Genomic DNA, 15,930 nt, shown 5'->3' on the forward strand with positions numbered 1-15,930 from the left:
ACAAACTGTGGAAAATTCTTAAAGAGATGGGAGTAACAGACCACCTTACCTGCCTCCTGAGAAACCTGTATGCAGACCAAGAAAAGTGAGAGTGAAACTGGCTCAGTTGTGTCCAACTCTTTGGGACCCCATGGACTACACAGTCCATGGAATTCTCTAGGCCAGAATACTGGCATGAGTAGCCTTTCCCTTCTCCAGGGGATCTTCCCAACCCAGGTATCGAACCCAGATCTCCCACATTGCAGGCGGATTCTTTCCCAGCTGAGCCACAAGGGAAGCCCAAGAATACTGGAGTGGGTAGCCTATCCCTTCTCCAGCAGATTTTCCTGACCCAGGAATTGAACTGGGGTCTCCTGCATTGCAGGCAGATTCTTTACAAACTGAGCTATGAGGGAAGCCCTAAACAGCATTTAGAACCGGACATGGAACAACTAACTAGTTCAAAATTGGGAAAGGAGTATGTCAGGGCTATATATATATTGCCACCCTATTCATGTAACTTAAATGCAGAGTGTAGCATGCGAAATGCTGGACTGGATGAAGCACAAGCTGGAATCAAGATTGCCAGGAGAAATACCAATAACCTCAGATAGGCAGATGACACCACCCTTATGGCAGAAAGCAAGGAGGAACTAAAGAGCCTCTTGATGAAAGAGGAGAGTGAAAAGCTGACTTAAAACTCAACATTCAAAAAACTAAGATCATGGTATCCAGTCCTATCACTTACTGTAAATAGATGGGGAAAAAGCAAATACAGTAACAGATTTTATTTTCTTGGACCCCAAAATCACTGTGGACAATGATTGCAGCCACAAAATTAAAAGACATTTGCTCCTTGGAAAAAAAGCTATGACAAACCTAGACAGCGTGTTAAAAAGCAGATACATTGCTTTGCCAGCAAAAGTCTGTCTAGTCATAGCTGTATAGTTTTTCCAGTAGTCATGTATGGATGTGAGAGTTAGACCATAAAGAAGGCTGTGTGTGTGTTAGTTGCTTAGTCATGTCCAACTCTTTGCAACCCCATAGACTGTAGCCCATGAGCATAGAAGAATTGATCGTTTCGAACTGTGGTGCTGGAGAAGACTCTTGAGAGTCCCTTGGACTACAAGGAGATCAAACCAGTCAATCCTACAGGGAGTCAATCCTGAATATTCAATGGAAGGACTGATGCTGAAGCTGAAACTCCAATACTTTGGCCACCTGATGCAGAGAACAGACTCATTGGAAAAGACCGTGATGCTGGGAAAGATGGAGGGCAGAGAAGGAAGTGACAGAGCACTAGATGGTTGGATGGCATCCCCCACTCGGTGGACTTGAGTTGGAGCAAGATGGTGAAGGACAGGGAAGCCTGGCGTGCTGTAGTTTATGGGGTTGCGAAAAATTGGACACAACAGAGCAACTGAACAACGAATACACCCATGTAGGCATCACCACAACCTTTGCCATAAACATTTGCCATCCCCAGAAGTTTCTCATCTCTAATTATTTTGTAATAAGAACACTTAGCATAAAATTAACCTTCTTAACAAATTTTGAAGTATATGTTTGGTACCATGCTATAGAGTAGGTCTCTGGTTCTAGGCTCTTAGATCTTTTCATATTAGCATTTAGCATGCAAAAGTAATTATGGTCTGTTTTGACTATTGCCAATATTAACTATGAATGTTAACTATCTCTGAAATGTTTTGAACGGTGCTTTGCTTTCTTTATTAATATTGTCCTCAGTTGGTAGCCAAAAGCTGTAGGCTATAAAATTTCCATTAAAATCCAAAATGTTACTTAATTTATATTGTGAGAAGGGATGAATGACGAATGACTGTTTTGTGATTTTAAAAATTAAAATATGTTTTTTAAAAGTGCTTCATTTTTATAGTCTGTCATTTTATTTCTGTAATGCTAAATTGATGTCTCCTTCAAGCTCTGGAATGTCTAGCCAAATTTAAATGATCCGGCATTATGTTTTCTGAGTATTATGAAAAAAGGGATAGAAAGGAGATTTACTGAGCTCATTTTATGTATGCTAGGTAGGTATTACATTCATTAATTAGGAAGCATTTGGCTTCAAGAAACAAAAAAATCACACTTAAAATAGCTTAGACCAGTTGATTTTTCTTTTTTAATTGAGGTGTAAATGACATATAACTTATTAATTTCAGGTGTATCACATTGTGACTTGACATTTGCACATATTATGAAATGGTCACCACAGTAAATGTAGTTAACACAATACATACTTAAAATTTTGTGATAAAAGATTTTCAAAATCTACTCTCTTAGCAACTTTCAAATATGTGTTGCAGTATTAACCATAGTCTCCATGTTGACTATACAGTTCTTCTAACCTACTTATAATTTATATTTTATAATTTGGCCCCCTTCATTCATTTTGCCCACCCCAGTATCCCCCCAGTGGCAACCACCAATCTGTTCTCTGTATCTGTGAACTTCATTCTTTGTTGTTTTAAATTCCACATATACATGAAGTCATATGGTATTTATCTTTATCTGAATGTTTCACTTAGCTAATGAACTCAAGGTCCATCCAATACTGTCTCAAATGACGAGATTTCAATCTTTATTTTGGCTATGTAGTATTCCACTGCGTACGTGTACCACATTTTCTTTATCCATTCATTGATGAACACTTAGGTTGTTTCCATATCTTTGTTGTTGTTCAGTCACTAAGTCGACTCTTTGGGATCCCATGAACTGCAGCAAACCAGGCAGCTCTGTCCTCCACTGTCTCCTGGAGTTTGCTCAAACTCATGTCTGTTGAGTCAGTGATACCATCTCATCCTCTGCCACCTGCTTTTCCTCTTGCCTTTAATCTTTCCCATATCTTTCTCTTATCTTAGTTATTTTAAATAATGCTGCAGTGATTATGGTGGTACATACATCTTTTTTTTAAATTAGTTTTCATTCTTCACATAAATAACCAGGAGTGGAATTGCTGGATCACATGTTTTTAATTTTTTTAAGAACTTCCATATACTGTTTTCCACAGTAGCTACACCAGTTTATCGATACAATGCAATCCCACCAATAGTGCACAAGGGTCTCCCTTTTCTCCATACTTTCTCCCATGTTTCTTATATCTTGTTTTTTTGATAATAGCCATTCTAACTGGTGTGACATGATAGTTCATTGTGGTTTAATTGTTTTTCAAAGTATAGTCCCCAGACCAGCAGCAGCAGTAGTATCTAGGAATTGTTTTAAAAATTAAGGGAATTCACTGGTGGTCCAGTGGTTAGGATTCTGTGCTCTCCCTGCTGAGGACCAGGTTCAGTCCTTGTTCGGGGAGCTAAATTCCCACAAGCTGTGGCACACCAAAAAATTAAAAAGTCCATTCTCAGCCTCCACTGCAGTCTACTTATCAGAAACTGGTTTTGGAGCCCAGTGTTCTGTTTTAACAAATGTTCCAAGTGATTCTGACATAGCTAAAATTTTGGAGCCACTGGTTTAGATCTTTAAGAGCCCATCCTGTCTAGACATGAAGCCAGTTTTCTCAGAAACACATGGCTGAAGATACCTTAGCAAAATCAAAGCTGTATTAGGAAGAAGGTGTGAGGATGTATACTAAAACAAACAAAATAGGCTATCCTATGCATGGTGTGTGTGTATATATATGTTTTATACATATATATACATATATATATATGTTTTAATCAACTAGACAGCATATTAAAAAGCAGAGACATTACTTTGCCAACAAAGGTCCGTCTAGTCAAAGCTATGGTTTTTCCAATAGTCATGTATGGATGTGAGAGTTGGACTATAAAGAAAGCTGAGCGCCGAAGAATTGATGCTTTTGAACTGTGCTGTTGGAGAAGACTCTTGAGAGTCCGTTGGACTGCAAGGAGATCCAACCAGTCCATCCTGAAGGAAATCAGTCCTAAATATTCATTGGAAGGACTGATGCTGAAGCTGAAACTCTAATACTTTGGCCACCTCATGCAAAGAACTGACTTATTTGAAAAGACCCTCATGCTGGAAAAGATTGAAGGTGGGAGGAGAAGGGACAACAGAGGATGAGATGGTTTGATGGCATCACCGACTCAATGGATGTGAGTTCAAGTAAACTCTGGGGTTGGTGATGGACAGGGAGGCCTGGCGTGCTGCAGTCCATGGGGTCGCAAAGAGTCGGACATGACTAAGGGACTGAACTGAACTGATGCATGGTGTGTGTGTGTGTATATATTTTTAAATCTCATTTAAACCACGTTTTGGTATGCATATTTTTAGTTATAGAAATTCTGGCTGGAAGTAATGGTAGGTTTTCAAAATAGCACTCCACTACCACCAAATTATTTAACGTTTGTTTTATGTGTGAGGCAGTGCAGGGATGGGGGTTGGTGACCACAGTTCACTGTATATTTAAGAGGACTCTGTATTGTACAGCTGGTGTAGAGATGGTTACAGTGTGTCTATGAGGGATTGTGGGAGAGAGTTCTTAGGGTAAGTGTGATGTAGAGCTGGTTAGGGAGATACAGGGGTGGCTGGTATGAGTGGCAGGGTGGATGTTCATCAGAGGTGCAGTGTGTCCTGTGCATGCACATCCTGGAATGTGGAGAAAGGAGATGTGGTGGTATGGGTATGGTGCAGTGCATATACTAGAAAAGTGGTTGTGTATGTGTGAAGGGCGGCATTGTGTGCACAGCTTTGTGTGTACACACAGCAAGGTAAAGGGGGAAGAGTATGTTTAATTTAAAATGGAAGAAATATAACCCTATATGCGAGACAGAATAAGAGACACAGATGCATGGAACAATTTTATGGACTCTGAGGGAGAAGGTGAGGGTGGGACGTTCTGGGAGAATAGCATTGAAACATGTATATTATCATATGTGAAACAGAACGCCATTCCATGTTCGATGCATGTGACAAGGGCTCAGGGCCGGGGCAATGGGATGAGCCAGAAGGATGGGATGGGGAGGGAGGTGGGTGGGGGGTCCAGGAAGGGGAACACATGTAAACCCATGGCTGATTCATGTCAATGTATGGCAAAAACTATTACAATATTGTAAAGTAATTAGCCCCCAACTAAAATAAATAAATTTATAAAAAAAAAAAAAGGAAGAGATATTCAGTGTATCATTATAACACATTCAGTATATTATTTACCTCTAGTTAAAAGTCAGGTGATCTAGATATTTTTTGTTTATAGTCATAATAATATTTAATCTTAAAAATTGAGTTACATTCAGGATACCCCTTGTTAGTGAAGTATATACCTAGGCATAATAGATAATAATTACTTTTTCAAGAAACTGTTAGGAAATGCAGTTTAAAAATGGGCTTTGTAATACTCAGAGGAACTTGCAGGTCACACTGAATATTTGTATAGGATTTATTTGTGGTAGATTGGCTTCATTTTTATAGTCACTCTAAAAGTTTGAAGGGTCCTCAAAGGATGTTTTAATGCTTAAAAATACATATAAGATGAAATGTTATAGGATTCTTAGATATAAATAAGGAACAGAATTTTATGACTGTAGAAACAGACAATAAAATATTAATTGAAATCATTTGTATACTTTGGAAGGAACTCTGGAAACTGTACTGATTACTTTTTTTTATGACTGAGGTATTTTTAGTGTATTTCTTAATGTACTGGTGTTTTGAAATACATGCTCTGTATCTTTAAACCTTTGAGTCCTTTCTTTGCACATTTGGGTACAGTGCAACCAAACTTAAACATGGGAAATCCTCTCTTCCCTCCCCAGCTTAACAGTCTCCACTCAGGACTATCTTTGCAACGGATACTACTTAGTGATTAGCTCTCTGTCTTGTCAGTCAAATCTTTGTCTCCAGCAAACTGTTTTGTCACTGTAGTAGGGCTCTTGTGCTGGAAATGGATCTTTGACAGAGGAAGAATGCTTTTTAAAACAGTTCTTAGGAAATGATGTAACTTAATTTGTCCTGGAAAGGAAATGTCTCGTCTGTGGTATGGGAAAAAGGGGAGAAGGCATCAACCAATTAATCAAAAATATACTCTGGTAAATCTTAGTTGATGATTTCAGTTTCTATATTTACTAGTATTTTTATGGTGACATTCTGCAGAATTATGCAATTTTAAAATTTAAGCATAAAGAATACTTACAGAATTCAAAATTGTATGATTGTAAAAAAGTACCTTCAAGTTATTTCTGCTAATCGTAAATATCTTCAAAAGGACATAAATAAGGGACTATGATTTTGGTTTGTCAAAGTGTTTTGGTTTTCCTGTTTTGCATCAGCAGGAAGTTATCGAATTTTTATTACTGCCTTAATTTTCAAGTTAAGCTTTGTAGGAAAATACTCAGAATTTTGTTTTCCTTAAAAGTGAGTAAATTTTTGTTTTGCTTAAAAATAAATTGAGTAGAACCTTCTTAATGAATTTTTATTTATATTGATTGGATCCCAAACCAAATACATTTATAATTTAGTGTATGAAGACTGTTGTTTTAGCCATATGAGAAAAGACCTTTTTTAAGCTATCCAAAAAGTTTCAAGCATTACTGCCTAATACAAAACTTTAAATAATATTCTAACAAAGAAAAATCTTAGTCAACCTTACTACTATAAGACTCCTAGGTATTTTTTGGTATAAATATTTATGCATTATTTGTTAGAAAATGTATTGCCAGTTGTTCTTTCTTTGGTAGTTTAGGATTATATGTTGCCTTATGAATGTTCATTTTATTTGTACTATAATTGTAGGTGATTTAAATGAGACTGGATATATACTTAGACGCCAGAGTGACTTTTAAAGTTGCCCTCAGCAGCTTGCCACTCTCAATTGTGTAAAAATACCAAAATGATTTCTATTAGTGGTGTTTTAATTTGGCTGAGAGTACTTTGTTAAATCTTTTTATTTTTAAGTTGATGATTTCAAGTTTTTGTTTATGAAACATCACCACAGAGGATTTAGTCATCTGAAATGATTGGATTTGCTAAAATTCTGATCAGATTATCAGATTAGCCAATTAACACAGCTTTTTTTTTTTTTAAACCAAGAACAGTGATGCTATTCATATATTTTTAATTTGCAGTTTGAATTAGCATTTATCATTAGTTTGCTAATACTGTCTATAGTTCATTACAAATACAGGCAAAATGTGGATATTTTGAACTTTATAGGTCATTATAATGTGCATCACACACTTATTACAGTCACAGATTCATTTTCAACCTTAGAGTAAGGTGTTATGTGATTTTGTCAGATATGAGAGCATGCTTCTCATTGGTCCTTAGCTCTGCACATAGAGTTTATATATAATACTTCATTTAACCTTCACAATAAGTTGCAAAGTCAGTAGTATCGCTTGCCATTTTAAAGGTGAGAAAATTCGTGTGGATTTATTACTGAACTAAGCTGTCCTGGAGAACAGAGATAGCTCAACCCTAGCATTTTCATTAGCTCACCAGGATGTCTTTGAGAGTTTTATAAAATGGTACAATATAGTATAATGTGTTTTGGTGTGTAGACAAGCTCAGGTCCCCATTTTCTAACTGTTTTCCTTGCTTTGGAGTAGAAATCCCAGAAGCTGTAGGGTAGGAGAAAGGCTTAAGAAAATTTGCCGTTTGCAACAACATGGATGAACCTAGAGGATATTATGCTTAAGTGAAAGCAAAAAACAAATACTGTATGTTATCACTTGCATATTGAATCTAAAATGTAAAACAAAGTAGTTAATATGACAAAAAGGAAACCATCTTACAGATATAGAGAACAGAGAATACAGCTGATATTTTATAATAATTATAAATGGATTATAATCTATAAAAATTTTTGAATCACTGTTGTACACAGTGATTGATAAAGTCAAGCATGCTTCATCAGTATGGTTCTCACTTAAGCTAACTAGAGTAGACAAAGATTTAACTTCATTCTGTATATTTTAGAGCATATTATACTTATTAGTCCTGTTAGTTCCAAAGATGGCTTTTGCCAGTGTCTCTGTGCCCAGGGTGAACTTCTTTTGCTCCCTGCCTCTCCAGGAGACTCCAGAATCTGCAAGCAGATCTAAATCTGGCTCCTTTCAAATTATTGCTTCTGTCCCAAGTCTTCCAGAGTATGTGTGCTCTTTTAAGACTGAAGTCGTCTTTTTCCTACAACTCTCTGGGTATCCTGAAAGGAAACCCCACTGGCCTTCAAAGTTAAACATTCTGAGGGCTCATTTTTTCTAGCAAAGGACGCCCAGGTTTGGGAACCTGATGTGGGACTCAGACTCCTTTGGAGAGAACTTCTGCAGTTATAGTTAGCCTTCTGTTTCTGGTTCACCTACCAAAGGTATGGTCTGGACTGTACCATGACTCCACCCCTCCTGCCCATCTTCAATATATCTTCAGCTGTTAAAGATCTTTTCTGGTAGGTTCCAATCTGTTTCACTGATAGTTGTTCTGTGAATAATTCTGATTTTTCTATGCTCGTGTGCTCAGTGTCTTTCTACTCAGCCATCTTGCTGTCTTATTTTTAAAGACTGTTGCAGAGTTTATTTTCATGTATAATGTAAATTTGCTTAAAGCTGTTTATATATTTAATATACCCATATACTCTGCCTTTTTTGTGTTTGTCAATAAATTGTAATTGACACGAAGATTTATAAGCACATTTTATAAGGGTGTAAGCTTTTAGAGTATATTAACTCCACTGCTAACACCAGCAAGGGGTACTCTTTCTGCCCCATTCTGATGCCTATGTCAGAAGCTTTCTCTGTCTCCTTTATACTTTAATAAAAATTTATTACACACAAAAAATAATAATAAAGTCATAAAATATTAAATATTTTTATATTTGTTTAATATTTAAAATATTAAACATCACTTTTCTCTATCAATTCTTCACTAGATTTTGTCATATTTCCCTTTTTTTGTTGTTTCCTAGGCCCTCATATATGACAAGATGAATTTCTTTTTTATATTTTAGGCTTTTATGTTTGAAAACACATGATGAATTATTTACATCTGTGTAGAAATTAGCTTACAGCTAGAATTTTAAGAAAAACCAATTTAAATGTAAAGCTCTTTCCAGTGACCTCAGCTGAAGATAATGATTATAATACTGATAAAAAAAATTATTTATACTAACACTATACACTTACCATGAGTTTTTAAAATTTAATCCTCAGACTGCAGAATATTGCTACTTGCACCTTCATTTTACAAAACAGACATACGATAGTCATATTGCAACCAGAAGTCAGGGCTATGGTTTGAATCCAGCCATTCTGTTCTGGCTGTAGGCTGTGCCCTCAAATTCTTTGCTATGCTTGCTCTCAAAATCATCAGAATATAACCAGGAGAAAAGGGTTAACATTTATTTTGTACATGTATTGTATCAGTTTCTACTTTATATATGTCTTATACATACTGTTATTTATTCCTCATAAAGTGCCTAAGGTATGATTATCATTTTCATTTGAAAAACCAGAAATAGATTAAGTTTGATTGCTCAAGTTCACCCAACTAATATAGTCAGCCTTCCTTATCTGCCACTTCTGCCTTCTTTGGTTCTGCATTTGCAGATTCAGCCAACCACAGATCAGCAGTATTTAGGAAAAAATTCCAAAAAGCAAAACTTGAATTTGCCACATGCTGGCAACTATTTCCATAGCATTTATATTGTATTTACAACTATTTACATAGCATTTACATTGTATTAGGTATTGTAAGTAATATACTGGAGAAGGAAATGGCAATCCACTGCAGTTTTCTTGCCTGGAGAACCCATGGACAGAAGAGCCTGACGGGCCGCAGTCCATGGGGTTGCAACAAGTTGGAAATGACTGAAGCGACATAGCATAGCACAGCACAGGTAATATATAGTTGATTTAAAGTATATGAGAGAGGTGTGCATACATATATGCAAATACTTTTGTCATTTTCTGTAAGGGACCTGAGCACCCATAGATTTTGGTTTCAGTGACAGTTTCTGGAACCTATCCCTTAGGCATATGTAGGAATGACTGTTAAATAGAATCAAAATTACAACAGAGGAGTTTTACAGCTAAACCCAGGATTCTTTCTGCAATACTGTGTTTCCTACCTATAGTACATGTTCGTGGGAAGTTTAACAAGTGTTTATATATGCCTTACTGTATAAACCATCTGCTCTCTGGTTACAAGATAACTGAAAAAAGGACATATACAGATATATTCAGTGTAGAATATTTTTTTTGTTTATTTGACTTTAGTAGTTGAAAAGCATATTTATTAGTATATAAGTTGTGAGACCTAATGATAAAATGAGTCTCTTTGATCCCACTCATTCACTCACTATCCAACTTAAGAACTAGAATGTTACCAATAAAAGAGTATCCTCCTGTGTGTTCTTTCTCTTTCTCATCTCATGTCACCTCCAGATTGGTAGCTACCTCCCTAAATTTTGTTACCATTTCCCTGCTTTTCTTTAATTGTTAGATTTGATTTTTTGGACCAGTCGAAGTTTATAGAAAACTTGAAAGTACAGAGAGTTCCCATATACCCCCTTTCTCTCCAAACACAGTACCCCTATTATTTACATCTTGTATTAACGTGGTACATGTTATATTGTATAAGCTAATATTATTATACATTATTACTCAAAGTCTGTAGTTTGCTTTGGGGTTCATTCTTTGTGTTACACATTCTATGGAGTGACATGTAACTGCCATTATAGGATGATACAGTGTAGTTTTCATTGCCTTCAAAATGCCCGGTGCTCTGTCTGTTTATTTCTCCTTTGCTCCACCTGAAGACTAGGGGACCACTGATGTTTTTACTCTTTCTATAGTTTTGCCTTTTTCAGAGTATCATATGGTTGGAATCATACTATACGTAACCTTTTCGTGTTAGCTTCTTTCAGTTAGTAAGATGAATTTAAGGCTCCTCCCTGTCTTTTCATGGCTTGATAGCTCATTTCTTTTTAGTGCTGACTTTTACTATTGGGCTTCCCTGGTGGATCAGCTGGTAAAGAATCAGCCTGCAATGTGGGAGACCTGGGTTCTATCCCTGGGTTGGAAAGATCCCTTGGAGAAGGGAAAGGCTACCCACTGCGGTATTCTGGTCTGGAGAATTCCATGGACTATATATATAGGCCATGGTATTGCAAAGGGTTGAACATGACTGAGCGACTTTCACTTTAATATTCCGTTGTCTTAACATACCATAGTTTGTTAATCTATTTACCTACTGAAGGACATTTTGGTCACTTCCAAGTTTTGACACTTAAAAGATTGTTATAAACATTTGTGTGCAGATATTATGTGGACATAAATTTTCAGCTCATTTAGGTAAATACCAGGGAGTGTGATTGCTGAATTATATAATAAGTGTATTTTTAGTTTTGTAAGAAACTGCCAAATAGTTTTCCAAAGTGACTGTACTGTTTTGTCCTTTACCAACAATAAATGAGAGTTCCTACTGCTCCACATCATCACCAGCATTTAATGGTATCAATGCTTTCATCCTGAAGACGTATATAGCAGTATCCCATTGTTTCTTTAATTTGCGTTTCCCAGATGACATATAACATAGAGCATCTTTTCATAGTCTTGTTTGTCTGCTCAGGTGTTTAGTTCATGTTTTTTTTCTCATTATTTTTAAGAGTTCTTAAACTACTTTGGATGACATATTTATCAGATATAAATCTTGCAAAGATTTTCTCCAGTCTGCGGATTATTTTTGTATTCTCAGGACAGTGTCTGTCACAGACCAGTTGTTTTTAGTTATAATGAAATCCAACTTGCTTTTGGTGTTATATCTAAAAAGGCATCTTCAAACCCAAGGGCACCTAGATATTTTTCTGTGTTATCTTCTAGTTATTGTATAGTTTTGCATTTTACATTTGGGTTTAAGATCCATTTTAAGTTAATTTTTGTGAAAAAGTATGAAGACTTTGTCCAATTAAACTTTTTTGCATGTGGATGTCCAGTCATTCCAGCACTCTTTGGTAAAGACTATTCTTCATTGTGTTATCTTTGCTTCTTCGCCAAAAATCAATTGACTGTACTTGTCTGTATCTAGAGTCTGTATCTTCCATTCCATTGATCTGTTCTTTCACCAATATCCAGTCTTGATTATAGTAAGTCTTGAAGTTGAGTAGTGTCAGTCCTTCAGTGCTGGCATTGGGATCTTTCTACATAAACCTTAAATAATCAGTTGCCTATATCCACAGAGTGACTGAGTAGGATTTTTATTGGAATTGTGTTGTCTATAAACCAAGTTGGGAAGAACTGATATTGTTTCTGTACTAAAATAAATAGTATTATTTTACATTTCAAATTCCCATTACTCATTGCTGATATATAGAGAAGCAGTTGACTTTTGTATATTAAACTTATATCCAGCTAGCCTGCTACAATTGCTTATTAATTCCATTGGTTTTTGTTGATTTTTTAGAATTTTCTTTATAGATAATCATGTCATGTACTTAGAGTTTAATTCCGTTCTTCCCACCTGTATACATTTTATTTCCTTTTCTTGTTTTACTCTGTTAGCTAGGTCTTCCTATAATAATGAATAAGAGTTGAAAAGTATTTTAATTGTAGGATTTTTTTATTAGATGTTCTTTGTCAAGTTTCAGGAGTTACTCTCTATTTCTAGGTTGCTGAGAGTTTTTATAATGAATGACTGTGAGATTTTGACTAATGCTTTTTCTGCATCTATTTATGTTTAATGGAATGTATCAGTTGATTTTCATTTATTGAAATATCTTGCATATGCCTTGCATGTGTGCTGTGCTAGGTCACTTCAGTTGTGTCTGACTCTTTGCAACCATCTGGACCATAGCCCACCAGGCTCCTCTGTCCATGGTATTCTCCAGGCAAGAATACTGGAGTGGGTTGCCATGTCCTCCTCCACGGGATCTTCCCAACCCAGGGATTGAACCCATGACTCTTAAGTCTTCTGCATTGGTAGGCAGGTACTTTACCACTGGTACCACCTGGGAAACCCCTATCCCTTACATACCTGGAATTAAATCCCACTTGGTCCCTATATATAAATCTTTTTTTATATGTTATTAGATTCGTTTGTTGAGGGGTTTTTGCATGTGTGTTCATGAGAGATAGTGATCTGTAGTTTGTCTTTCTTAGTATGTCTTGTATTTTTTATTAGGATAATGCTGCCCTCATAAAATGAGTTAGGAAGTATTTTCTCTGCTTTTATTGTTTGGAAGAGATTGTAGAGAATTGCCATAATTTATTCCTGAAAGGTTTGATTGAATTCAGTAGTGAATCTGTCCAGAGAAGGCAATGGCAACCCACTCTAGTACTCTCACCTGGAAAATCCCATGGACGGAGGAGCCTGGTAGGCTGCAGTCCATGGGGTTGCTAAGAGTCGGACACAACTGAGCAACTTCACTTTCACTTTTCACTTTCATGCATTGGAGAAGGAAATGGCAACCCACTCCAGTGTTCTTGCCTGAAGAATCCCAGGGACGGGGGAGCCTGGTGGGCTGCCGTCTATGGGGTCGCACAGAGTCAGACACGACTGAAGCTACTTAGCAGCAGCAGCAGTGAATCTGTCTAGATTCACTGGAGATGCTCCAGAGCTAGAGATCATACCACTTTGGGTTTCTTGTAAGTACAAAATCAGCTGCAATAGGGTATGCATTTTTCCTTTGTGGAAGTCAGTATCATTATATTGACCAAAATGAAAATCTGTTAATTTTTCCTTTTTTCTATTATCTTGTCTGTCATAGCTTTCAACAAGTTTGCATAGCTTTTGATAGAGTTACCTTAATGTTTACTGGTAGCTAATTCATTTTAGTTGGCTAGAACTAGGTCTGGTACTTTATGTTTTGCAAGACTATTAATTATTACTTTATTTAATAGATATAGAGCTACTCCAGAGGATCTGTTTCTTCTTGTATGAATTTAGTGGTTTGTGTCTTTCAATGAATTGGTCCATTTCATCTAGGTTTTCAAGTTTGAAAGTATAGAGTTGTTTATAATATTCCATTATTATCAATGGTGATAGCCTCCCTTCATTTATGATGTAATTTATTTGTATGTTCTCTTTTTTTTTATTTTATTAGTTAGCCTGACTAAAGATTTAAATTGCAACTATTGAAAACAGTAGTTGTAATTTAAAGCAAAAAGAAGCAAAGTTTTAACATAATCCAGGTCTTATTTTGTAATAAAAACTTTGTCATATATTATGAAATGTAGAACAGAGTTTTAGGTAGTTTCAGGATGCTGTTGTATGCCCTTTTTTGTTAGCTACAACAGCTCAACTTTAATTCCCTCTTTTTTAAAAATATTTTTGGATATCAAAGTAAATATAAATGGCATTGTTAGTAACATATTTCTTTCTACGTCATCTCCCTTTACTAAGGAATAAAAGTAAGGAGTAAATGAGAAATGAAAATTCCACATTCACAGATATCTCTGTTAGTCTGCAAGGCAGTTGGGGGAAGGGAGGTTTGTTTACAGTATAATCCTAAGGAGAAATCCAAGAAAGAGGACTGTTGAAGCAAAATGAAAGACAGTCAGTTGCGTCCGACTCTCTGGGACCCCGTGGACTGTAGCCCTCCAGGCTCCTCTGTCCATGGAATTCTCCAGGCAAGAATACTGGAGTGGGTTGCCATTCCCTTCTCCAGAGGATCTTCCCAACCCAAGGATCAAACCCAGGTCTCCCACAATGCAGGTGGGTTCTTTACTGTCTGAGCCACCAGGGAAGCCCAAGAGGACTGTTAGACCAAAGTATTGCTCTTTCTTTCTAGGAAAACGTGTTCTTATTCATGACATTTACAGCAACTATACATTTCCTCTTTTTTCAGCTTCTGTTCTTAGTTGTGTGTCTCATTGTAATAGAGATGGGTGGATTTCATTCTGCCTTTTAATTTGTTGAAAGTAAATGCTTAGGCAAGCACTTTGTGAGAGTCCTTTGTCAAAAACTGTAAAGACTGGAGAGTAGCACTTAATTCTGCAGAGGGTAGTTCCTACATATGGGATTTAGCAGTATATCCAAACCACTCTGCACCTTAAGAAATGACTTTCTAGCTGACAGCTAATACACTTTTAGTTAGAAGGTCTTGATTTCCTCAACTGTATACTTTAATACTTGGGAGTATGATACAGGACATTTTGTAGCAATCTGTCCATTTTCTACTTAGGTTTAATCTTTTGGATAAAATAATACTTTCTGTACATGGATGATAATTTACTAAGGGATTAAAAGTTAATTTGAGACTAATTTCAGATCTACCATATATACTAGGAATCTGTATCTCTTTATTCGTTTTGATAGGGGAAAGTCTATTTCTCTAGTTGCTGGAGGAGATAGATGGGCCTAAGGCTGAGCAGCTGGAGGTCATTCTTTATGGGCAGATACTCCAAGATGAAGACAATAGCAAGCAGAAGGAGAATCTGAGCCTTGCCCAGAATAAAGCTAATAAACCATAAATTTCTCTTTGTCAAAGTCAGAGACCTTCCTGACTACACGTGCGGAGAAAGGCTCCTCAAAAGTCAAAGGGGGGAGGGCGTCTCCCCATAGTGGGTGACGTCGATCTACCCATAGGCCTCTTTGTGAGAATCCATTTTGTCTAAGAGATGTGTGAACACACATGGAAGGTCCCTGGGATAAGCCAGATACAGTTTCAGAACCAGGCAAGCAAGGTGATTGGCCAAAGGAAGCCCAGAAGAGAATGCCCCTTAAGACTGTTTAAACTACCCTGAATGCGAGGTGTGCTCTCTGAGTTCACTGATGTGAGTCTATTCATAACATACCCTTTTTTCCTCCTAATAAACACTGTACTTGTTTCACTACATTTTTTCTCTCTGTGGGAATTCATTTGTATAGAGCGGATGAGTCAAGGGCCTTGTCGCTGGCCACTGTGCCTGTTGGTCCAGTGGCTAGGATTCTGTGTTACCACTGCCACGACCTGACTTCAGTCTCTGGCCAGGGAACCGAAATCCTGCTTCAGGCCAAGGCCATCCAAGATCATAGTCATTTGATTTCAAATCT

General features: G+C 36.8%; 1 protein-coding gene across 50 annotated transcripts in view; it reads left to right on the forward strand.

Moving 5' to 3' along the window:
- Nucleotides 1-15,930, forward strand: part of OXR1 (oxidation resistance 1) — a 492,548-nt gene that overhangs the window by 465,040 nt on the left and 11,578 nt on the right. The window contains exon 1 of one of the 50 annotated variants that reach the window (XM_081500431.1): nucleotides 5,843-5,996. The exons of the other annotated variants lie outside the window; for them this stretch is intronic. Within the exon in view, the coding sequence (XP_081356557.1) occupies nucleotides 5,931-5,996 (66 nt within the window). The 5' untranslated portion in view covers nucleotides 5,843-5,930. Of the gene's footprint in view, nucleotides 1-5,842; nucleotides 5,997-15,930 lie in introns of those variants that run through there. 50 annotated transcript variants of the gene reach the window in all.

Source organism: Giraffa tippelskirchi, chromosome 6 (assembly GCF_054371585.1).
Source record: "Giraffa tippelskirchi isolate mGirTip1 chromosome 6, T2T-mGirTip1v1.2.pri, whole genome shotgun sequence".
Taxonomy (NCBI): domain Eukaryota; kingdom Metazoa; phylum Chordata; class Mammalia; order Artiodactyla; family Giraffidae; genus Giraffa; species Giraffa tippelskirchi.